We start from the raw sequence: 26,569 nt of genomic DNA, 5'->3' as shown, positions 1-26,569 counted from the left end.
ACAATATTCTAGAACTTTAAGTTTGGTTTTTGGAGATTTTTAATTTTCTCTTTATGATACTGTGTTACCATGGTTTCTCATGGTGCTTGATATGTTGTTCCTGTGTTGGCAATTTTAAGTAGTGAATACTTTTCTTCAAGTTGTTGATTGAAAAAAATTCATAACCTAAAAATTGAGAATTATGTATTATTCAGCAGACTTTCTGTGGACTTAAGCCCAGAAGACAGCCTCTCAGATAGCTCTGAGAGAGCACTCTAAAGAGGTAAGGGAGGTAAGGCAAAATACATAGGCGTTTTTACAACAAAAACTATGTACCAGAATATCAGAAGATTACCATTAATTAAAGAAAACCAGTCATTTCAAGTTAATGAATCTAGCACTTTTCTATGTATGGGAAGATGCAAGAGTCTGGACTCATTGAAATTATTCCTTTGATATGTACCTTAGCAATCAAAGGCCAGTATCCTGTTCTTTCCCATCCTGAACCCCCTCAGGGTGCACCGTTGTGGGGAGCAGCTGTAGTGGCTGATGACTTGATGGCTGCAACATCCTTTGTTTACTGAAATGGCAGGCAACATTTTCATTTTTCATCCACAAGGTAAAGTTTTTTCCCCCTCCATTTGGTTCTAACAATTCAAGAATTTAGAGGTCTTTTTGTTTTTAGTTTCCAGTAGGTGGTACTATAGTATAAGGTTTTGGGTTTTATCTAAGCTGCCTATGATTATATTTGAGAGTTGGCACTTTCCAATCTCCACTGCCTCTGTCCAGGGTATCCCCAGTGCCTTCATCATCACTGCTTGTGCCATCTGGGTCACTGGTACCTTGCTGCTACTGATGTTGTTGGCATTGCCACCTGGAGCATTGGTATGGTGGGTGCTTCAGCCACATTTGGGGTCTCTTGAGTCTCAGGCTCTGACACTATTGGGAGAGCGGGAGGGTGGAGAGGGAGCTGGGGTTGTCAGTTCCTCTGCATTGTTCATGGTTGTCAGGTTCATGGGTATCACTGCTCCTGGCTGAGGTTGGGAGGCCAGAAATCATGGGCACCTTCATGTCAGGGGGGAGAGGTCTAAGGTGCCACTGCTGCTATTGCTCAGTTCCCTGTGGCTGCAGGTGCTTTTGCAGGAGGCCAGATTTATGTATGCTCCTTCCTCTGATGTTAACCAGGTTCTCTGGGGCTGCAGGCTTAGCCACTGTGGCTTGGGGTTTTGGATCACAGGCAATTTTGCCTACTCTAGGTGTTCCAATCCACTCACCTTTAGATGTACAGATGTGTGCAATTCTCTGATGTCCTAGTGTGTTAGGCAGAGGCACTTTTATTGACTTGTAGATATTTTACTGGTTGTAGATTAAGGGTGTGAGACAAAGGAAGTATCTCACTCTACTATGATGTTGTCATCTCTCTCTGGATTTAGGGATTCTTAAACTTGATTGTATATTTGGGTGAGTTTTATAAAAGTACACGTTCTTGGGACCCACCTCAGCTTCTGTGAATCAGAGTCTCTGGCTTTAAGAAAAAACCCAAAAAGTCATATTATCTTTCTGTCTCTGGAGTCTTTTTCCTATGTGTACCTTAAGGTAACCACAGGGGTGACTTTGGGAAAGCTATTTCTTTACAGATAATGTTCTGGTTCTAGAAATGTTGTTTATCTAAACTTCAAATTTAACTAGGCCTTTTGTATTTTATCTGGCAATCCTACCCCAGCAGCAACAATTCAAGAACCAATGCTCCCAAGGTTATGCTCCCAGGTAAAAAATCCAAGCAAAATACTCATAAAGATAAAACTCCTGTAATAAATGTTCCCAACACAATGTTCCTAACAACAACCTAGTGGAGCAGCTTCTAGGAGTAGTATTTTCAGAGTCAGTCCTCTCAGGGATAATGTTCTCAGAATCAATATTCCAAATAATACTGTTCCAAAGAATAAGATTCCTTAGAATAATTCTGCTGAGAAGTATGTTCCTGGGCAAAAAGATTTCCAGAAACAGCCACAGTTATGTGGTTATGTCTAAAGAGCTGGTCAAATGGCATATTGTATCTGAGATAATAAGTTGTCTGGATACAGTTTACCTGAGGAGAGATGGACAGTCACCATTTGTTTAGCTTTTCTTGTCTTGGAGATTTCAATGCAGAAAACATATCCTTATATTTTCTTAATAAGGATACACCTAACTCAGATTTATTCTCTTCCCTTCTTTTAATATTAGTCAGTTTTTTAACACAAGATATAACTTACAGTTAAGTCCACAAATCTTAAGTGTGTAGCTTAATTAATTATTTATATAGGTATGCACCAATATAACCACCATCCAGATCAAGATATCAAAGTTTTTAATCATTCCAGAAGGCTTCCTCACATTCCTACCCAATTAATACCTATTCCAGATGTAAATTATATCAACATAGATATGATTTTCCTTTTCTCACATGTCATAAGTGAAACCATACAGTAAATAAGCTTTATGCCTGGATCATTTTGGTCGGTATAGTGTCCATGATATATACCAATCCTGTTAAGTACAGAAGTCTTTTACTCTCTTTTAATGATGGGTATTATTCTACAGTATGAATACACAAAATATGTGTATTCATTCACCTTTTGATGATTTCCACCAAATTTGGTTATTATGAATAAAGTGGTTATAATAATTCTTGTACACATATTTTGGTGGCTATATGCATTCATTTCTCTTGGAAATATACCTAGGTATGTAATTGCTGAGTCATTGTGAGGGAAAATGTTGAAATTTAGTAGATACCAAGGCAGATTTCCAAAAAGGTTGCATTAAATGATGCTTCTGTCAGTAATATTCTAGTTGTTCTATACTTTTTACTCATTTCTAACTTTGTTCATTCTGGTGTATGTGTATTGTTATATTGTGGTTTTATTATACATTATCTTTTTAAGTAATGATGTTTTAATATCTTTTCAAAGACTTGGTGAGCACTTGCAGATCCTTTCTGTGAAGTGCATGTTCAAGACTTTTGCCATTTTAACTGTGTTGTCTGCTTTTACTTATTGATTTGTAAGAGGTTTTTAAAGAGATCAAGACAGTGGAGTAGGAGGATGCAGAACTCAACTTTCCCACAAACGCATTAAAAATACATCTACATGGAGGAATTCCAGTCAAGATGGTGGAGCAGTAGGACCACAAGCATGCCTCTCCTTGTGACTAAACAAAACTGCAACAGACTGCTAAACAATTAATGGGGGTTGGGGGAGACTGGAACATAGCAAAAAAGATCTTCTTTAGCTGGAAACATAAAGAGGAAACCACAGCAGGATGGTTAAGAGGGGTGTGCTGGTGATATAATTGGGCCCCAAGTTCCCCAGGTGGGTGATCCACAAGATGAAGAATAATTAAGTTGCAGAGGCCCTCCCACAGAAGTGAGATTTCTAAGCCCTACTTCAGGCTCCCCAGTCTGGGGTTACAGAATTGGGAGGAAGAGGGAACCCCTGGACATCTGGTGTTGAAGGCCAGTGGGGCTTAGCTCCAGGAGCCCCACAGGAATGGGAGAGACAGAGACTTCATTCTCTTGGGAAGTGTACACAGATTCTTGTGTACACCAGGTCCAAAGGCAGAGGCAGTGATTTCATAGGAACATGAGCCAGACTTGCCTGCTGGTTTTGGAGGATCTCCCGGGGAAGTAGGGTGTGGCTGTGGCTCACCCAGGGAACATAAAAGCTGGTGGAAGATATTCTGGGAGTGTTCATCTACATGAGCTTTCCTGGAGGCTGATGTCTTGATTGGATTATCAGCACCAAGAACTAGCCCCACCCAACAGCCTGTAGGGAAGCCTCAGGCCAAACAACATACTGAGTGGGATCACAGCCCCACTCATTAGCAGACTTCCTGAGCCACAAACACCTCTAGACATAGCTCTGCCCACCAGAGGCCCAGGACCAAGCTTCACCCAGCAGTAGGCAGGCACTAACTCCTCCTGCCAGGAAACCTGCATAAACCTGCATCAGCCTCATCCACCAGTGGGCAGATACCAGAAATAAGAAAACAACAATCCCAAACCATGTGGAAGGAATCCACAAACAGACCAGACTCTAGACTGGGACTGATGAGAGAGGAGTGATGAGAAAGGTGTGTACTGCAGGGACACATAGGATATCTCCCACAGAGGACCACTTCTCCAAGGTCAAAAAATGTAACTAACCTACCTAAAAATACAAATAGAAAGAAAGACAATATGAGGTGGTAGAGGAATACCTCCCAGGCCAAGGCGCAAGATAAAATCCCAGAAGAAGAAATAAGTGATGAATAGATAGGCAATTTATCTGAGAAAGAGTTTAAAGTAATGATGGTGAAGATGTTCAGAGAACTCAAGAGGAGTATAGATGCACAGAATGAAGTTTTTAACAAAGAGTTTGAAAATATAAAGAATACCCAAACAGAGTTAAAGAATAAGATCACTGAAATGAATAACACACTAGAAGGAACCAAGAATAGACTAAATGAAGCTGGAGAAAGGATCAGAGCTAGAAGACAGATTAGTGGAAATCACTACTGCAGAACAGAAAAAAGAAAAAAGAATGAAAAGAAATAAGGATAGTTTAAGAGAACTCTGGGACATGAAGTACACTAATATTTACATTATAGTGGTCCCAAAAGGAGAAAAGAGAAAGGACCTGGGAACATTTTTGAAGAGATAATAACCAAAAACTTCCCCACCTTGGGAAAGAAAACTGTCACCCAAGTCCAGGAAGCACAGAGAGTCCCACATAGGATCAATCCAAAGAGAAATACACCAAGGCACATAGTAATCAAATTAACAAAAATTAAGGATAAGGAGAAAACATTAAAGTTAGCAAGAGAAAAGCAACAAATAACATACAAAGGAGCTCCCATAAGGTTATCAGCTGATTTTTCAGCAGAAACTCTACAGGCCAGAAGGGAGTGGCATGATATAGTTAAAGTGATGAAAGGGAAAATACTTACCACCAAGAATACTCTATCCACAAGGCTCTCATTCAGATTTGATGGAGAAATTAAGAGCTTCACAGATAAACAAAAACTAAAAGAATTCAGCACTACCAAACCAGCTTTGCAACAAATGTTAAAGGAACTTCTCTAGTCATCAAACCATAAGAAAAGAGAACAAAAAGAAGAAAGAGAAAAAAAGACCTACAAAAGATTGCTTTGGCAATTTGTGGTCTTTTATGATTCCATATAAATTTTGGAATTGTTTGTTCTAGTTCTGTGAAAAATGTCATGAATATTTTGACAGGGGCTGCATTGGATTTGTAGGTTGCTTTGGGTAGTGTGTCCATTTTGATAATGTTGATTCTTCCAATCCAGCAGCACAAGATATCTTTCCATTTCTTGGTATCATCTTCAATTCCCTTCATCAATGTTTTACAGTTTTCAGAGTATAGGTAACCTCCTTGGTTAAGTTTATTTCTCAATATTATGTTGTTTTTGATGCAATGAAAATGTTTATGCCAGTTACAAAGTTCTAGTTTTTGAAGTGGAAAAAAAGTGAATGAAAGACCATAAATGGCAAAATATCCTTTTTTATGCATGAGTTGTATTCCATTACATATATATGCTATATCTTCTTTATCCCTTCATCTATTGATGTGCACTTAGGATGCTTCTATAGCTTGGCAATTATAAATAATGTTGCTGTTAATAGCGGTGTGCATGTACCTTTTTTAATTAATGTTTTTGTCTTTTTCAAATACATGCCCAGGAGTGGAGTTGCTGGGCCATATGGTTCTTTTTTGGGGGGTTTGAGAAACCTCCATATTGTTTTCCATAGAGGCTACACCAGTTCACATTCCCACCAATAGTGTACACGGGTTCCCTTTTCTCCACATTCTTGCCAACATTTGCTATTTGTGTTCATTTTGATGATGGCCATTCTGACAGATGTGAGGTAATGTCTCAGTGTGATTTTGATTTGCATTTCTCTGATATTAGTGATGTTGAGCAACTTTTCATATTCCTGTTGGCCGTTTGCATTTCCTCTTTTGGAAAAATATCTGTTCAGTCATTCTGCCCATATTTTAAAGGGGCTGATTGGTTGTTTGTTCACTTTTTAATTGAAGTAAAGTTCATTTAAAAGGTTGTATTAGTTTTTGGTGTACACCACGGATGGAATTGGAGGGCATTATTCTGGATGAAGTGAGTTAGAGAAAGGCAAATACTGTAAGATATCACTTACATGTGGAATCTAGAAAATTACAACAAACTAGTGAATATAACAGAAAAGAAATAGACTCACAGATGTAGAGGAGGAACTAGTGGTTACCAGTGGGGAGAAGGAAGGGGGAGGGACAAGGTGGACGTGGAAGATTAAGAGATACAAGCTATCAGGTATAAAATAAGCTACAATGATGTATTGTACAACATGGGGAATATGGCCAATATTTTATAATAACTATACCCTAACCTTTAAAAATTATGAATCACTATATTGTATACCTGTAACATACAATATTGTACAACTATACTTCATTTTTAAAAGTGTGATATTGTGAAATAAATACATAAATAAATTTTAAAAATTTTAAACTGACATTAACATACCAAGTAAAAGTACAGGGAACGATGAGAGAATATCACAAGGTCTTGACCCACTTTAGGAGGATCAGGGAGAACTTGTTTGAGTCAGTGGAAATTAAACTGAAAATGGAAAAGTGAACATGAGAGCCAGGCAAAGAAGAATGGGAAAAGAAGTTGGCAGGTGCCCCTCAAGCTGACAGTATAGTTCTTTGGGTGGCTTTGAGCCAAGAAGGACCTGAACCTATTGGAGCTAGAATAAAAAGCAATATTTTTGTGAGTTTGAAATGTACAGTGTGAGGAATATAGTCAATAACTATGTAATATCTTTGTATGGTGACATATCATAGCTAGATGTATTATGGTGGTCAGTTTGAAATGTATAGAAATATTGAATCACTAAAGGTCAATTCGATTTCAAAAACAAACAATCAAACAAACTAATAGAAAAAGAGATCAGATTTGTGGTTACAGGGAATTGAATGAAGAAAGTCCAAAGGTACAAGCTTCTAGTTACAAGGTAAATAAGTACTAGGGATGTAATGTACATCATGATAAATATAATTCATACTGCTGTATGTTATATATGAAAGTGTCAATTGAGTGAATCCTAAGAGTTCTCATCCAAAGAAATTTTTTCTTTTCTTCTATTTCTTTAATTTTGTATCTATATGAGATGATGGATGTTTACTAAATTTATTTTGATAATCACTTCATGATATATGTAAGTCGAATCATTATGCTATACACCTTAAACTTATACAGTGCTGTATATCAACTATATCTCAATAAAACTGGAAGAAAAAAATTTAAAAAAAACCTTATCTTTCCTGGGTCTCTTTTCCCAAATGTTTGCAGTCACAAGGGCTATTGGTCAAAATAAACTGTGGTACTCTCCTGGGTACTAGCGTGCACCACCCCACTTCAAGGTTACAATCCTCTTGCAGATGATGAGTGGCAGTGGGACAGGATGGTAAAGCACTGGAACTGGAAATAATTTAGAGAGCTTCTAGTCTAGTGTTTTAAAATTGAGGTACAATTTGTATAATATAAAAGTAATCATTTCAAAAGAAGTTGTGGAGATATATAGATATATAATGGAATGCTACTCAGCCATAAAAATAATAAAATAATACCATTTGCAGCAACATGGATAGACCTAGAGATTATCATAGTAAGTGAAGTAAGTCAGACAAAGATAAATATCATATATCATTTATATGTGGAATCTAAAAAAAATGACACCAATGAACTTATTTACAAAACAGAAATAGCCTTGCAAACACAGAAAACAAACTTATGACTGCCAAAGGGGGAAGGAGAGGAGGGATAAATTAGAAGTTTGGGATTGACAGATACAAACTACTATGTATAAAATAGATAAACAAACAATAAGGTCCTACCATAAAGCACAGGGAACTATATCCAATAGCTTATAATAACCTACAAAGAAAAATATAAAAAAGAATATATATATGTATAATTGAATCACTATGCTGTACAGTAGAAACTAATACAACATTGTAAATTAACTATACTTCAATAAATTAAAAAAAATACATCTACATTTGGAACTATTCTCATTGAAAACTAACTGGAGACTGGCATAAAGACTCCTGTACAACCAAGGCAATCAGAATGATCCACATAGATTTGGGTAGAAGGGAAGAAAAGTGATCAGGTCGAGACCTGTGCCCCTGGGAAGGGACTTAGAAAAGGACAGAGATTACATGGGTGGAGCTCCTCCCTGGGGAGTGAGCTATCCACACCAAATATTGGGTGACCCAGTCCTGGTGTACAACACCAGGATGATGAGACCCCTTGGCTGGTTGGAGTGCTGGTAAGAATAACAGGACATTTGTAGGAAGTCTGGGTTCTCCTTGCGAGGAGTGCACACAAGCTTGCTTGCTCCCCAAATAGGGCAAAAGGTGAATTTAAACTGCATTGGTTGCTGGCCACTTTCCCATGACTGCATAGCATGTGCCCCAGCCTGAGCCAAGCACTTACTCCAGCCTCACTTGCTTCACAATACAGCTCTACATTAGGGTGAGGGCTGCCATGGCTGAGGGGAAAGTTCGGCTGTGAGGCACAGAAGCAGCTCAGACCCAGAGCAACCTCTGAGCAGGGTAGGGGCAGCTATTACTGGCACCTATGGAAGCAGCAATCAGAAATGGTATAGATTTCTGACTGGCCAGACTGCCATAGCCTGTTCCCCAACCTAAGTCAAGCACCTGAACCAGCCCCTCTTTCTCTAGCACTATTCCTCTTTAGAGCAAAAGTGCTGGTGCTGGGAAGGAGAAGAGCACACACTTGAAGGGAATGGAGCCAGCTCAGACACAAACCTCAGAGCTTTGCTTCAGCAACTTGGGACCCGACCCCACCCCCAATAGGGCAGTGATGGCCACTGAACAGAGACGATCCAGCTCACACCTGTCCCTGGCCCTAGCTCCTCGATCTCTAGCCACCCCTCTACCATGGTGATAGCTGCCAGCACACAATGGGAAAAACATAACTTCTGTTCACATCAGATCCAGCTCTTCCATCAAAGCCACTGAACACATGTAGACTGTATAGGGAAATTCCTATGGAAGGACATTCCTTCAAGACCACAATAGGTAACCATTTCACCTAATTTCATAGAGACAGAGGAAGTTAATCAAAATGAGAAGATGGAGGAATTTGTTTCAATTGAAAAAGCAAGAGAAAAATCCCTGAAAAAACCTAATGAAATAGAAATAAATAATTTACCAGATAACAAATTCAAAACATTAGTAGTAAGAATGCTAACTGCATTAGAGAAATAGATGAACACAACAAGAAATTTAACAAGGAACTAGAAAACATACAAAAGAACCAGTCAGAAATGAATACAATAACTGAATTGAAAAACACACTGGAAAGAATTAAAAGCAGAATAGATGACACAACAACACATACGTGATATGGAAGGTAGAATAATGGAAATCACCCAATCAGAACAACAGAAAGAAAAACAAATTTTAAAAATTAAAACATTTTAAAGGACTTTTAGACAACATCCATTACACCAATGTTTGCATCATAGGGGTCCCAGAAAGAGAAGACAGAGAAAGGAATCAAAAATGTATTTGATGAAATTGTGGCTGAAAATTTCCCAAACCTGAAGAAGGAAACAGATATCCAGGTACAGGAAGCAGAGAGGGTCTCAAACAAATTGAACCCAAACAGACTTACATCAAGACATATAATTAAAATGGTAAAAGTTAAAGGTAAAGAGAGAATTTTAAAGGTAGTAAGAGAAAAACAATGTCATATACAAGGAATTCTTCATAAGGTTATTACCTAAATTTTTTTTGCAGAAACTTTTCAGGCAAAAAAGGAGTGGCATGGTACATTCAAAGTGCAAAAAGGGGAAAACTTGCAACCTAGGATACTTTTCCCAGCAACATTATCATTTAGAATTGAGGAGAGAGAAACAAACAAGCAAAAACTCAAAAGAGTTAATCAACACTAAACCTACCCTAAAAGAAATGTTGAAGGGCCTTCTCAAAGTGGGAAAGAAAAGGCTACAACAAAAAGTAAGAATCCATAGAAAAAGAAAAAGCCCACTGGTAAAGTCAAATATATAGTAAAGGTTGTGGAACAATCATTTAAATGAGCTAGTAAGAAGACTAATAGACAAAAAAAAATTATAAAATAACTATAACTACAATAAAGAGTGAAGCAATAAACGAAGATGTAAAACATGGCATCAAAAACACAGAAAGTGGGGGAGGGGAGTAAAAATGTAGATCTTTTTATATACAAAAGAGCCAGAAACAGGTAATAAACACATGCCTATTAATAATTGCTTTAATGTTAATGGACTAAATGCTCCAATCAAAAGAGAAAAGGTAGCTGATTGGATAAAAAGCCAGACCCAGCTACATGCTGCCTACAAGAGACTCACTTCAGAGCTAAACACACTCAAATTGAGAGTGAGGGGATAGAAAAATATTTCATGCAAATGAGAGGGACAAGAAAGTGGAAGTAGCAATAAATACTCATATCAGAGAAAAAAACTTTAAAGTCTATAACAAAAACAAAGAAGAGCATTATATAATGATAAAGGAATCTGTACAAGAAGAGGGTATAACATTCATCATAATATATGTACCTAATATAAGAACGCCTAAATATATAAAGCAAATATTAGCAGACATAAAAGGAGAAATTGACAATAATTCAGTAATAGTAGGAGATTTTAACATCTATTAACATTAGTGAATAGAACATCCAATCAGAAAGTCAACAAGGAAATGGAGGTCTTAAATGACACATTAGACCAGTTTGCCTTACTAGGTATCTACAGAACATTCCATTGTAAAACAACAGAATACACATTATGTTCAAATGAACATGGAATGTTCTCCAAAATAGATCACATGTTAGGCCACAAAACAAATTTCAACAAATTTAAGAGGATAGAAATTATAACAATAACTTTTTCCAAACACTCACCTCACATCAGTCAGAATGGCCATCATTAAAAAGTCCACAAACTATAACTGCTGGAGGAGGTGTGGAGAAAAGGGAACTTTCCTACACTGTTAGTGGGAATATAGTTTGGTGTAGCCACTATGGAAAACAGTATGGGGTTTCTTTTAAAAACTAAAAATAGAATTACCATATGATCCAGCATTCCCATTCCTGGACATATATCCAGAAAAGACTCTCATTCAAAAAGATGAATGCACCCCAATGTTCATAGCAGCACTATTTACAAAAGCCAAGACATGGAAACAACCCAAATGTCCATCGACATGACTGGATAAAGAAGTTGTGGTATATTTATACAATGGAATACTACTCAGCCATAAAAAGAATAAAATAATGCCATTTGCAGCAACATGGATGTTCCTGGAGATTGTCATGCTAAGTGAGGTAAGACAGAAAGAGAAAGAAAAATACCATATGATATCACTTACATGTTGAATCTAAAAAAAAAAAAGACAAATGAACTTAGTTACAAAACAGAAACAGACTCATAGACCTAGAAAACAAACTTGTGGTTACCAGGGGGGAAAGGGGGTGGAAAGGGATAAATTGGGAGTTCTAGATTTGCAAATACTAACTACTATATATAAAATTGATAAACAACAAATTTACACTGTATAGCATGGGGAACTATATTCAATATTTTGTAGTAACCTATAATGAAAAAGAATGAATATATTTATGCATATGTATGATTGAACTACTATGCTGCATGCCAGAAATTGATGCAACATTGTAAACTGACCATATTTTAATAAAAAGACCAATGGATATTTCTCCAAAGTACATTTCTCCAAAAAAGATATACAAATGGCCAAGAAGCACATGAAAAGATGCTCAACATCACTAGTCACTACGGAAATGTAAGTCAAAACCACAATAAAGTAGATGTTCCACACAGTAAGATGGCTACTGTAAAAAAGAACTGTAAATAACAATTGTTGGTGAGTATATGGAGAAATTGGAACATTTGTTCACTGTTGGTGGGAATGTAAAATAGTGCAGCCACTATGGAAAACAGTATAGTGTTTCCTTGAAAAATAAAAAGTAGAATAACAATATGATCCAGCAATTCAACTTCTGGATGTATAACTAAAAAATTGAAATCTGGGTTTTGAAGAGGTATTTCTAAAACCATTTTCATAGCAGCATTATTCACAATAGGTAGAAAGTGGAAGCAACCAAAAAGTCTGTGGATGGATGAATGGATATACAAAATGTGGAATAGACATACAATTGAATATTCAGCTTTTAAAGTACTGATATTCTGATTCAAGCTACAACATGGATGAACCTTGAGGATATTATTGTAAGTGAAGTAAGTCAGTCACCAAAAAAAGAAATACTATGTGATTCCAATTATATGCGGTACCAAGAGTAGTTAAATTAATAGAAACACAAAATACAGTGGTTGGTTCAGGGATTGGAGGAAAGTGGAATGGGGAATGATTTAATGGGCAAAGAGTTTCTGTTCGGGAAATGAAATCACTCTGGAGATGGATGGTGATGATGGTTGCACAACAGTATGAATGTACTTAATACCACTGAACTAAAGTGTACTTATAAAAATAGATGATATATTTTATGTTATGTGTATTTTGCCACAATCTTTTAAAATTGGAAAAATTTCTCTACTAAACAATAGCAGTACAAGTTAGCATATTAAAAGAATTATACAACATGATCAAATGGAATTTATTCTATGAATGCAAGCATGCTTCAATGTATAAAAAGCAATCAATATTAAAAACCACATTAATAGAATGAAAAAAGCCACGTGATCATCTCTATTGATACAACAAAATCATCTAAGAAAATTCAACACCTTTGCTTAAAATGATTAATAAACTATAAATAGAAGGAACTATGAATAGAAGGGAATTTCTTCAACATGATGAAAAGCATATGAGAATCCCACAGCTAACATACTCAATGGTGAAAGACTGAAAAATATTTCACTAAGAATAGGAACAAGAAAAGGTTGCTCACGTACCCAACAGCTATTCAGCATAGTATTGGAAGTTCTAGACAGAACAATTAGGTAAGATAAATAAATGAAAAATAAGGTATCTAAATTGTAAATGAAGAAGTAAAATTACCTGTTTTCTACAGATGTAGTGTAGAAAAACGTAAAGATTAAAAATATAAGTTAGAGGTAATAAATTCAGCAACATTGCAGGAAACAGAATCAACATGCAAAAAATGCGTTTCTATACACTAACAACGAGTAATCTAAAAAGGAAATTAAGAAAACAATTCCATTTACAGTAGTCAGATAAAGAATAAAGTACTTAGGAATATTTTTAACCAAAGAGGTGAAATACTTATACACTTAATACAACAAAACAGTACTGAAAGAAATTAAAGAACACATACATACATGGAAAGACATTATGTTCTCATGGATTAGAAGACAGTATTTTTAAATGATAATACTAACCAAACAGATCTACAGAATCAATGCAACACCTACCAAAGTCCCAAAGTCATTTTTTGAGAAATAATAAAACCTATCCTGAAATTTATATGGAATTTCAATTTATTCCCAATATCTAAAACAATCTTGAAAAATAAAGAACAAAGTTGCAGGATTCACACTTTCTGATTTTAAAACTTACTACAAAGCTACAGTAATCAAAAGAGTGTGAAACTGGCATAAAGAGAGACATATAGACCAATGCATATTGTCAACTGATTTTCAGCAAGTGTGCAAAGACCATTAAATGGAAAAAACTTGTCTTTCAACATAAAGTGCTGAGAAAACTGGATATTCACATGCAAAAGAACAAAATTAAAAGCTTACCTAACACCATATTCAAATATTCAAAATGGCTCAAAGAAGTAGACATACCATTTTAGACTGAAAGTATAAAACGCTTAGAAAAAAGACAAAAGGGGGAAAACTTCATAACATTGATTTGGCAATGGTTTCTTGGCTGTGATGGCTTCTTGCCCAAAAGTATGGGCAGCAAAAGTAATATAAATAATGTGGACTTCATCAAAATTAATAACATTTGTGCATCAAAGGACGCTATCAAGAGAGTGAAAAGATAAACCACAGAATGAGAGAAAATAATTTGCAAATTATATATCTGATAAGGAATTAATATCCAGAATACATAAAGAATTTCTACACCTCAACAACAAAAAATCAATTAAGCCAATTCAAAAATGGACAAAGAACTTAAATAGACATTTTTCTAAGTAAGATATACAAATAGGTAATAAGCACTTAAAAAGATACTCATACTCATTAGGATGTCTTTAAAAAATGAAAAATAGGTTTTAGTGAGAATTTGGAGAAACTGTAACTTTTGTGCATTGCTGTTGGGAATGTAAAATTGTACAGCCACCATGGAAAACAGATTGGTCTTTCTGCAAAAAAGTACACCTAGAATTATCATGTGATCCAGTAATTCTATTACTAGGTATATATACTAAAAATATTGAAAGCAGAGACTCAAAAGAATACTTGTACATCAAATTTCATAGCAACATTATTCACACTAGTCAAAGTTGGAAACAATCCAAATGTTCACCAACAAATTAACAAATAAACAAAATGTAATATATATATATGTGTGTGTGTGTGTATTTTTCAGCCGTAAAAATAATGAAGTTTTGATATATGCTACAACATGGATGAACCTTGGAAACATTACGCTAAATGAAATAAGCCATACACAAAAGTACAAATATTGTATGATTCTAATTACATGAGGTACCTTAAAATAGACAAATTCATGTGGGCACAAAGATTAATAGAAGATATCAGAGGCTGGGGGAGTGAGGAATGGAGGGTTATTGTTCAATGGGTTCAGAGTTTCATTTTGAGATGATGAAGTTCTGGAAATGAATATTGGTGATTGTTGCACATTGTGAATGTACTTAATGCAACTGAATTGTACATTTATAATAAATGGCTAAAATGGGATATTTTATGTTATATGTATTTTAACACAATGAAAACAATTACAGTGCCTTTTATAATAACATCAATCAAAATAAAATCTATAGGGATAAATTTAACAAAAGAAGTACAAGATTTGTTTACTGAAAATTACAAAACGTTGCTGAGAGTAATTAGAGAAGACAAATAAATGGAGAGAATTTCTTTGTTCATAGATTGGAAGACATAGTCTTGTTAACATAGCAATTCTTGCCAAATTAATCTATAGATTCAAGGCAATCCCTATCAGAATCCCAGGTGTGTTTTTTTTGTTATTGTTTGTTTGTTTGTTTGTTTGCAGAAATTGGCAAGCTGATACTAAAATTTAAATAGAAATGCCAAAAACTCAGAATAGCCAAAACCATTTTAGAAAAAGAAGAAAAATGATGGAGGACTTTTAGTTCCCAATAAAGAAATTAGTATAATGTTACAGTAATCAAGATTGTGGTACTGGCATAAGAATAGATATATAGATTAATGAAACTGGATTGAAAATCCAAAAATAAATCCTTATATTCATGGCTGTGGTGAGTTTGAAGATTTGGGGACTGATCAAGGAAAAGACAAGCAGACAAGAAGACAAGGAGATGGCAGTACTGCACAACAAGCTTTATTGGGCAGTGCTTGGACCAGGATTGCATGAGAGGGTAAGTTTCTCATAGCAGAAGACCTTACACAGACTGATCAAGGGGTCATATCCCAGAAGGTGAAGTGGGCAAGGGGATTTCTGGGAGAGAGGTAAATCAGAGAGAGGGCTTAAGTGTCTAGGTGATGTCCTTCAGCAGCAAGGTGGGCAGTCTCTGGATTCGAGAGCTCCAAAGGGCAACAGCAGTTTGGGATCTTTCATAGCTACAAGGTTTTTCTTATCTATAGCTAGCAGATATTGGGTGCAGTTTTGTAGGAGAATAGGCAAGCTCTAAGTGACCAAAAAATATGCCTACTTAGGCTATATTTAAAGCAGTTAGATGTGTGAGAATTTGAGTTTGGTTCTGAAGGGCTTTGAGCTAAGGGTCCTAGCCTGCTATGAAGAATAAACAACATAGGGGCTGATACACAAGGGCTATTTTTGGTCCATTTATATAACAATGGTCAACTGATATGTGATAAAAGTACCAAGGCAATTTATTGAGGAAAAGATAGTTTTTTTTTTAAATAAATGGTACTGGAACAAATGGATACCCATATGCAGAAAGCTAAACCTGGGCCCCTAACTCACACCATATGCAAAAATTAACTCAAAATGGATCACAGACCTAAATACAAGAGCTAAAACTATAAAACCTTTAGAATGAAATATAGGAGAAAACTTAAGACCTTGAGTTAGGTACAGATTTCTTAGTTATGACACCAAAACACAGTCCATTTAAAAATGATAAATTGGATCTCATTAAAATTCAAAACTCTTGCACTTCAAAAACACCATCTTAGTATGTGTAAAAAGATGTGCAATATACTGGTGAAAAATATTGCAAAGCATGTATCTGACAAAGGACTTATATTGAGAATATGCATAGAACTCTTATACCTCAATAATAAAAATATAAAACAATAAAAAATGGGAAAAAAAACCTGAAGACATTATGTCAAAATATATGTGAGTGGCTAATATGCACATGAAGAAATGAGCATTAGGGAAATGCAAATTAAACTACAATAGGATACCATTTCATGCCCACCAGAATGGCTAAAAAAAGACTTGCACATGAATATTCATGATACCATAATTCATAGTTTTATAGTAGCCAAAGTTGGAAACAGCCTAAATGTCTATAAATTGGTGAAAAAATAAACATAGTGTGTTATATCCGTGCGCTTAAATACTATTCAGAAATTAAAAAAACCAACTATGGATACATGCTATGGCATGAATCTCAAAATCTTTATTCTCAGTGAACAAAGTCAGTCATACAAGACTACGTGTTGCATGATTCCATTTATATGAAATATCCAGAAAAGATAAAGCTATAAAAACAAAAAGTATATTAACAGTTGCCTATGATGGAAAGTAGGAAGTATAATGGGAATCAACAGTAAATGTTTATGAAATATCATATTGAGATAATAAACATGCTCTATAATTGATCCATGATGGTAGTTGTACAACTTGGTAAATTTAAGAAATCATTGAACTGTGCCTTGAAAAAGGATGCATGACATGATACACTAAATATGACTATTTTTAAAATAAATAATGTGGACATGAACATTATTGTACATGCCTTTTTGTGTATATACCTAAATGTGGAATTGTTGCGCCCTAGGAGAAGCACGTGTTTAGATTTGATAGTGCCAAATAGTTTTCCAAAGTTTTGAATACCAATTTACACTTCTGGTAGCACTATCTGAGAGTTCCAATTTCTCTACATTCTTATCAAAGATTGGAATTTTCAGGTTTTTAAAAAAATTATAAGCATTGTCAATTCTCTTTATATAGTAATCATTTATTTGTTTTGCATATATATGTGTTATATATATTTTACCTATTTTTTCATAGTGCTCATTTTACTTATGGTTTATGTTTGTTAGTTTGTTTTTTCACATTTTTTATTGTGATAAAATATACACAACATAAAATGTTACCATTTTAACCATTTTTAGGTATACAGTTCAGTGGCATTAAGTACATTCACATTATTGTGCAACCATCATCGCCATCCAAAATGTTTTCATTTTTCCAAACTGAAATTCCATACCCATTAAATAAAAACTCCCATTTCCACCTGCCCCTAGACTCTGGCAACCACCATTCTATCTTCTGTCTCTATGAATTTGACCAGTCTAGGTACCTCATGTGAGTGGAATCATAAGCTATTTGTCTTTTTGTGTCTGGATTATTTCGCTTAGCCTAATGTCTTCCAGGTTAATCCATGTTGTAGCGTGTGTCAGAATTTCATTCACTTCTAAAGCTGAATAATATTCTTTTGTATACATATAGTACAGTTTGTTTATCCACTCCTCTGTCAATGGACATGTGGATTGTTTCCACCTTCTGGCTCTTGTGAAAAATGCTGCTATGAACATTGATGAAAAAAACATCTGTTTGAGACCCTGCTTTCAAATCTTTTGGGTATATATCAACAGTGGAATTGCTGGATCATATGGTAATTCTATGCTTATTTTTTTGAGGATCTGCCATACTGCTTTCCACAGTTGTTGAACCATTTTATATACCTCAGCAATACACAGAGTTTCCAATTTCTCCAAATCTTTGCTGAGACTTGTTATTTTTTGTTTTTATTCTATTATTATTTTCATAATAGTCATCTTAATGGATGTGAAGTGATATCTCACTTTACCTTTGATTTGCATTTCCCTAATTAATGATACTGAACATCTTTTCATGTGCCATTTGTATCTCTTTGTAGAAATGTCTATGAAAGTCCTTTGCCAATTTTAAATTTATTTAAGTTTTTGTTGTTGTTGAGTTGTAGGAGTCTTTAATATATTTTCTTTATTAATCCTGTGTCAGATATATGACTTATAAATAGCTTCTCTCATTCTGTGTGTTGCCTTTTAACTCTGTTGATCGCATCCTTTGATATTCAAATGTTTCTATTTGAAGAAGTCCAATTTACCTATTTTTTCTTTCATTCTCTATGCTTTTGGTGCCATATACTTTTGTTTTATGTAATGAAATCACACCATTCCCTTTGTGGTTTCTGTGACTGCATATATGACTATGAAGGACTCTTCAATCTTAAAATTGGATGAACATACTTTCTCTTTGTCCTTTAATAGTTTAGTTTAACTACTTAGTATATTTAAATAACTGGATTTTCTTCTAAAATTACATTTTTAGAAACTATTTAAAAACATTGAAATATGTCAAAGAGAGGAAAAGTTTATAAAAGAGTCTATCTCACTTTTATGTTTGAAAATCTCCAGCCTAAACACAACACTTATATAAACAGGTTGGAAAGAAAAGGACCAAAATGTTCACATTGGTTCTCTCAGAGCAACCCTGTGAGATTAGTAGCCATTTCTGTTACACTCAAAAAATTTCCTCATTTTCCAAATTTAAAAAAAGAGCATATATCGTATTTATTAACAGAAAACCACAAGGAATGTTGCAACTACAGGACCAGAAAAAGAAAACCTGAAATGCAGGACTATTAACTATGAAACTACCAGATTGATACATGAGCCCAAAAACTGAACTTTGTGAATACTGTAATGATATACAGTACACAGAGATAAAATAACTAAAATGAAAAATTTACCTATGTACTGAAAGAATCTGTAAAGAAATACAAGAATACGTAAACAGTGTTAATCTCTGTGATAGTATTGTTTAAATCTGGAAAATAAAAGACAGTTAAATTTTTTTAATTGTTCGATTAATAAGTGATATCAGTACTGGAAATATGGACAAAATAAACATCACTAGCGATTCCTACTTGAAGGAAATTTTTTAATAACTGCATAGTATTCCATCCTATGAATACTCTATCATATATTTAACCATGTCTTTAATGCTGAGATTTAGATTATAACTCAAAAGTGTCAAGCAAATGTTAAGATTTTTAAAAAAGAAATACTACTTTACATTTGAACATTTCTTTTAAAAATTCCCAGCGGCTTTAAAGCTAGCATCAACAAAGAAGTGGCAAGTCAGTATTAGGACTGGGTTATTGATAAGCCAGGCAACTGGTTTACAGTCTTGTGTGTTCACTTGTCATATAGTTGGATACAGCATTTTGGCTCTTCATGACAGGCCCTCTTTCACCCTAACCTCCATGTAACCACCTAACTTCCTCCTTCCTGCCCCCACTCTGTACTACAGAAAATGTTAGGAGGATTTTCCAATCTAAAATTACTGCTCACTTATCATACAGCTTGTGGAAAATACTGAAAAACAGAATATAGAATATTGAAATTACTGGCAGTTACACCACACTGAAACCAGCATTGCTAATTTTTTAGTGTTTTTTCTTCTAACTTCTCTTGTAAGTTCCTCCACCGCTCACCTCTGTCCTTCCCAGAGCCCTGGGCTAAAATAAAATCAAAGGGACAAATTTATGATGGGTGGATGCCTTGTCCGACATTTTAGTTACTATTTTCTCTTAGCTCTTTCCAAATTATAAAAATACAATACCAGTTGAAAGTTAAAAGAATAAACTAATAAAATCTGGTTTCTAGAAAACCCGGCTGGTGGTGAAGGACGAGTAGAAGGTGGATAAATCAGCCATATTAGACAACCTGGGAAGGTGAGCAGAATTGGAAACTTGATAGATCTAATAATTTACTGGCTCATGGTTTGTCAATCACTACAGCCCAGCAAATGAAAGTAGAGTAGAGTTTTGAGGGAGGGAGGGAGTGACGCAGCAAGCTATTTGCACTGAGAAAAACTAGTCGAGAGACGTCTGCGTAATCATATTGCGGCACCGTTTTTTTCTTGCAGCGGCTGCTGCTTGCGGAGGAGATCTGCTCACTGCGGCTCTCTGCAGTCTCTAGCCCGCTCTTGCAGGACCGGTCACCGCGGCCAACGCAGCTCTGCACCCCAGCCCGGCCACAGCTGCCTCTGTCTGGTTCTCACAGCCTCAGCACCGCCTTCATCCCAGCAGCAGCCTCGACCGTCGCTCCGACAGTTCGATCGCTACCGCTCGTTCCACCTCTGCCCCAGCCACTGCTGCGTCTGATATTCTGGTGAGTCTTTCCTTGCGGAGGTCAGGTCTCCTGATCTTGACGGTAGCCACCTTAGGCGTGCGAGGTCCTTTGAAAAATGGCCGAGTCAGCCAACCACAAGGAACTGTTAGAATCCAGTCAAGAAGAGGCTGGTAATAAGGTAATGACGGAGGGGCCTGGGGAACAGCCGGAGCGCGGTGAAGATGCCGCAGCTGGGCCTGGAAATGATGGGGAGTGCGGTGAAGAAGCCGCCGCTGGGCCTGGGGAAGAAGGGGGAAAAGGTGAAGATGCTGCTGCTGGGTCCGGGGAAGGCGGGGAAAAAGGTGAAGATACTGATGAGGACTCAGACCCAGACCGTCCAAAAGGACTTATTGGTTATCTTTTAGATACAGACTTTGTTGAAAGTCTACCTGTGAAAGTTAAATATCGTGTGTTAGCCCTCAAAAAGCTGCAAACTAGAGTGGCCAATCTAGAATCCAAATTCCTGAGGGAATTTCATGGTATTGAAAGAAAGTTTGCTGAAATGTATCAACCTTTATTGGAAAAAAGACGTCAGATAATCAATGCAATCTATGAACCTACAAAAGAAGAATGTGAATATAAATCAGACTCTGAGGACTATGATGATGAGGAGATGGATGATGAGGAAAAGGTGTATGGTAATGAGGAGGGTCTGCTACATGAGTACACGGATGACGATGACGGTTATGAAGATTATTATGACTCTGCTATTGAGGAGGAGGAGGATGACGAGGATGATGATGATGATGACGATGATGACGATGACGTCGAGGCTGCCGAAGATGAGAATAAAGAAGATCCTAAAGGAATTCCTGATTTTTGGCTGACTGTCCTAAAAAATGTTGACACACTCACTCCTTTCATTAAGAAATATGATGAGCCTATTCTGAAACTCCTGACAGATATTAAAGTGAAGCTTTCAGACCCTGGTGAGCCTCTGAGTTTCACGCTGGAATTTCACTTCAAACCAAATGAATATTTCAAAAATGAGCTGTTGACAAAGACCTATGTGCTGAAGTCAAGGCTAGCATATTATGATCCCCATCCCTACAGGGGAACTGCAGTTGAGTATTGTACAGGCTGTAAGATAGATTGGAATGAAGGAAAAAATGTCACTTTGAAAACCATCAAGAAGAAGCAGAAACACCGGATCTGGGGAACAATCCGAACTGTGACTGAAGATTTTCCCAAGGATTCATTCTTCAATTTCTTTACTCCTCAGGGAATCAACTCAAATGGAAAGGATGGAAATGATGATTTTTCACTTGGTCACAATTTACGTACTTACATAATCCCAAGATCAGTATTATTTTTCTCAGGTGATGCACTTGAATCTCAGCAGGAGGGGATAGTTAGGGAAGTTAATGACGCAATTTATGACAAAATTATCTATGATAATTGGATGGCTGCAATTGAGGAGGTTAAAGCCTGTTGCAAAAATCTTGAGGCAATAGTAGAAGACATTGATCGCTAAGGCAGGGTATATATACATGGCCCTGAAATTAACTGCCCTAGATCTAGTTACTCAAGATATAAGAAGTTAATTACAGTCTTGTGTTCTCAATTTTTCTTATAGTGTCAGTTAAAACATATGTCTCAGAAATATGAGAAGTTCAAATACTAATTCATTTGAGCTTGCATTTTAGTAGTAGAATACCAAATGTACACTGTGGTGAATGATTTAAGACATATTAATATAGTGGTGTGTAGTTTTGTCCTTCTGAAGTCCTTTTGTCATGGAGATATTAATCTGTAACTGTGAATATTATCAGAATTGCTAAATGAGATCAATATTTATTCAGAAACAAAACTTTTGGAGAACCAACCCAGGATTCTTTTGATGTTATTGTTGTTTTTTTTTTTCATTTGTCTTAGTACTTTAGCTAGTGAGTTTAATTTTATTGTGCCTGCTTCATTTTGCAATAAAAATGCAGAAGAATTTTAAATATTAATGCTTAAGAAAAAGTCTGCATGTGGTTAAGAATTTCAGGCAAAACCATATTTATTGTTAGTAAGAACTTGTTCATAGGCTCTTATATTTTATGGGACCATGGTAAATAATAAAAATTAGTCATATTAAGGTTGTCTGTCAATGAAATGTTAATCACAGTATTTTCAAAAGAATGCTACATATTTTGTATAGTTGTGCAAACTGTAATTACAGTGTATCATTTCTCTTTTCCCATAGCACATTTAATCATTCATTGAAAGTGAACACTTTACCATTTTGCAAAGATTTTTCATGTTCTTTCACCACAAAATAAAATGAATAAAAATTCCAGAGTGTTTCATGTTATAAAACTGATCTTTTTTTCTGGTTATAAAAGTAATATGTTCATTGGGAGACGTTTGGAAAGTATTAAAAATACATTAATACCAAAATCCATATACCCATTCCCCAAAGATACACATTGTTAATGTTTTAATTTATTTTCCATGATTCTTTTTCTGTGTGTTTATAAATGCATGCAAATTTACTAAAATTATACTTAGATGTGCAAAGAAAGTGTATCTTTTATAATTTTTTAATATCTGATTTAATCTTAATCCTGAGTCCACCTTCAGTTCCCAGGGTTGTAGAGAAAGAAAAACCTCAATTTTAATCAATCCAGTAAATTCATTGCCATTTAATAATGTAAACACTTCAGAAATAACAGGCTCCTGTTTGTTATTCTATATTTCAGATTTACCTACTCTCCCACAATGTCACCTGGAAGCATAGGAGCTTATATTGCTTCATGACATTGGTCGTGGGAGCACTGCCTGGGGACGATGGGATGTGGTTGGTCAGAGTGCTGACTTTGTCCCACAGCTGATTTTGTCTTCCTCAAGTGTGGAAACCCAGAACTTTGGCTGCCCTCTTTGGCTTACTCTGTGAAGGTCACATCTATCCCTCTGGGACAACAGGGACTTCTTAATCCCCACCATGCCATGTGAGAGCTGAGAGTGGCTAGAAAGTGTTAACTCTGTCTTGTTATTGCTGCCTATCCACTCTTCCATCCCAGGTGGTTGTGATGTAATCCCAGAGAATTATAAAATGAAAGTGGAACAAAAGCTCCTCTGCTCATGACTTATTCTTCCACTATTGAACATACATCCTTCTGCAGATTTTGGCTCAAAGAGGTAAGTATATAACACTGTCTGCTTTTCTTACTGCTGTCTCATCTCTACAATCAACTGGGGAGGACGGTGTGAGCTTTTTTTTCTCTCTTCTTCCTGTCTGGACAGGACCCTCTAATACTGTATCTTTCTCCCAGGGATAGTGGTAGATGCTCAGTTGCATTTCTCTGGGGTTGCAATAGTTGATAGGGTATAGGGAAATAGATAACATACTAATATAGGGGAATCTAAATCAGGAAACATTTCTGGTGTACACTTGGTAAATGTAGACTTTTTCACACTTTTCACCACCATTTATCTTGACCTCTATCAAAGTCCTGACTCCTAAACCTCTCCCACACACAATGATTGGGCCCCTTTTAATAGTGGCTGCTGTTATTATGCATTAAAAAGTCAGGAACATGGGTGTGTCTTTCTTGCTGTTTCAGAGAGGAATACCAGACATCTTGAAGTCCCTGCTGTCCCTTTCTCTTGCCTCTATGAGATAAGAGCAGTAAAGCTGCTTCTGGGCTTTCTGTAAGAGTAGGCCAGTCCCCTTTGCTGTATCTCTCATGTCAGTAGCCTCCAGCCAAAGACCACCAGAGACATACGCATAATTGAGCAAGTTGAGTTTATTCATCATTGCTGTGAGAGAAAACATGCATCATGGGGAACCGTTGTATGTTATCAGTAAGTGGGTGTTAGAAAACATGTTTCAGGATTTAGGCTCTGGTTTCATGACTTAGTAGATGGTCTAAGGAAGAAGAAGTTTACTCTATATTGTAAAGACAATTTTATGATTGGTAGTTCAGTAAATCTTATCTATAGGGAGGAGAGAATAGAACAAGGATAAGGCAGCACTACTCATTTTAGTTAGAATGGCAGAGGTGTTTTATATTTTGTTGGTGGCACAGTGACCTTGTTTTTGTCTGTGCTTAGACAAAATAAAGTAGCCTTGCTTTGACTCATTTTATTATTGTCCCAGAGTAACCTTGGTATTCTGTGAGAATCTAGCTGTGAGTACAAGGCCTACTTCCTGATGTCAGGAACTGCTTTTTATATTTATTTCTCTTTCAACTCTTTCAAGGATGCAATTTGATAATGTCATCTCTCCCATAGCTTGTGGTGGGATGGAGATTCATTTGATTTGTGTTTAGACTAAGGAAGAGGCCCTTTAGGCCTTGAAGATAAGCCATAAGCTTCAGCCCACATACCAGAGAGACCTGTATTAGGGTTTAGGGTGAAATTGTGACTAAAAATAGAATTTTATCTTAATTCTTTTTGTAATTGTTCTTAAAAAGTACATCATTCATACTGTCCTGGAGGGATTGTTGAGCTGGCTGTTGGACATTGTTCAAATTTTGGTATTCCTAAGGAATATACTGAAATATGTAAATATAATAAAATTCCATTTTAGGGTACGTAGTAATTTACAGTGTAAATTACAGTATTTACTATTATACATCATATGGCAGAGTGGTTAATCTTTGAAGCCCAACTGCTTGGATTCAAATTCCAATTCTGTAACTAGTTGGGTGACCTTGTACTTTATGTTACTTCATGTTACTTTATGTATCTTGGTTTTTATACCTGTAAAATAAGAGAATAATTCTGCACTTACTTCATATATTATTATGAAGATTTGATTGTTTTATATGAAGTTTTTGAAATATGCATGGCACATAAGTGCTATATAGATATATCTATCTTTGTTATTTTTATTATTATGTTTATATCTATCAAATACTCAACACTATTTGGTATACAATAAGGGTCCAGTAAATTCTTATTAAATTATTAATATTTGTCCCCCTAATTTGTTTCTGATTTATACAAAGTGAAAGCATACACTTTGCATTTTAATAGCAAAATCTCTAAGATTTCTGCAAGTATTAAGAAGGGCCACATGGCAAGTTTAGTAACAGTACTTGTGTTACTAACAAGCTTGGTTAATGAAGAGGAAAATAAAGTGACTGTGATGTTTCTCACCACCGAGTGCATTCATTAGCCTTATAGCTGTGTACACTAGGCTCAACACTCATCACAGGACATTTGTTCACTGCTGATAAATGCATCATTAAATTAAACTATTTGGAAACCCAACAAAAATAGAATACAGTAGGTGAAAATCACGTGAAATTATATATCATCCATAGGTACATAACAGATTTAATTTTTAATTTACCATGCAGATATGTGCAACAGGTAGCTGTTTTAAAGCAGAGAATCTTTTTAAAAGAAATGTAAAGAGTAACTTATCATGGAACACTTTAACATAGATGAATGTGCCTCCACTCCCAGCCTCCTTCAAAGCTGCTTATGGCACCTGACCCCTGTATACCTTGTCTAGAATTGCCTTCCTTCTTACTGGCCACAGGTACTTTTACACACAGAATACAGTTTCATAAAGCATCAGAGCCTGAAAGACTATTCATCTGTTACTGAATTCAGTCATATAGACCCTGCTTGGACCCTGGCCCACCGAGACTCTGGCTCTCTGCCTCGGCAGGGAGGGTTCTTTTTCTGTTCGGGTTCGAGTAGGCAAATAATGAAACCTAACAACAAATTTCTACTGTATAGCATGGGGAACTACATTTAATATCTTGTAGTAACCTATAATGAAAAAGAATAAGAAAAGGAATATATGTATGTATATGTATGACTGAAACATTACATAGTACACCAAAAATTGACACAATATTGTAAATTGACTATACTTCAATTAAAAAAGAAAAGAAAACTAAACATACACACAAAGAAGCTTTATTCAGTGGCCAAAGAATGGAGAATTGGGAACTAAGTTCACAGATCAACTTCTTGCCCACTTGGTGAAAGGAATTTTAAAGA

General features: G+C 35.9%; 1 protein-coding gene across 2 annotated transcripts in view; it reads left to right on the top strand.

Annotated features, from left to right (window-relative positions):
* LOC105063582 (nucleosome assembly protein 1-like 2) overlaps positions 1 to 22,904 on the top strand; it is a 149,214-nt gene extending 126,310 nt beyond the window's left edge. For both annotated transcript variants that reach the window (XM_074358827.1, XM_074358826.1), the window contains one exon: positions 20,379 to 22,904. In XM_074358827.1, the coding sequence (XP_074214928.1) occupies positions 20,700 to 22,097 (1,398 nt within the window). In that variant the 5' untranslated portion in view covers positions 20,379 to 20,699 and the 3' untranslated portion in view covers positions 22,098 to 22,904. The remainder of the gene's footprint in view (positions 1 to 20,378) is intronic.
* The last annotated feature ends 3,665 nt before the right edge of the window (positions 22,905 to 26,569 follow it).

The sequence above is a fragment of the Camelus bactrianus genome, chromosome X, assembly GCF_048773025.1.
Source record: "Camelus bactrianus isolate YW-2024 breed Bactrian camel chromosome X, ASM4877302v1, whole genome shotgun sequence".
Taxonomy (NCBI): Eukaryota; Metazoa; Chordata; class Mammalia; order Artiodactyla; family Camelidae; genus Camelus; species Camelus bactrianus.
The sequence above is the reverse complement of the archived record's forward strand: the minus strand, read 5'-3'. Positions and strand labels throughout refer to the sequence as shown.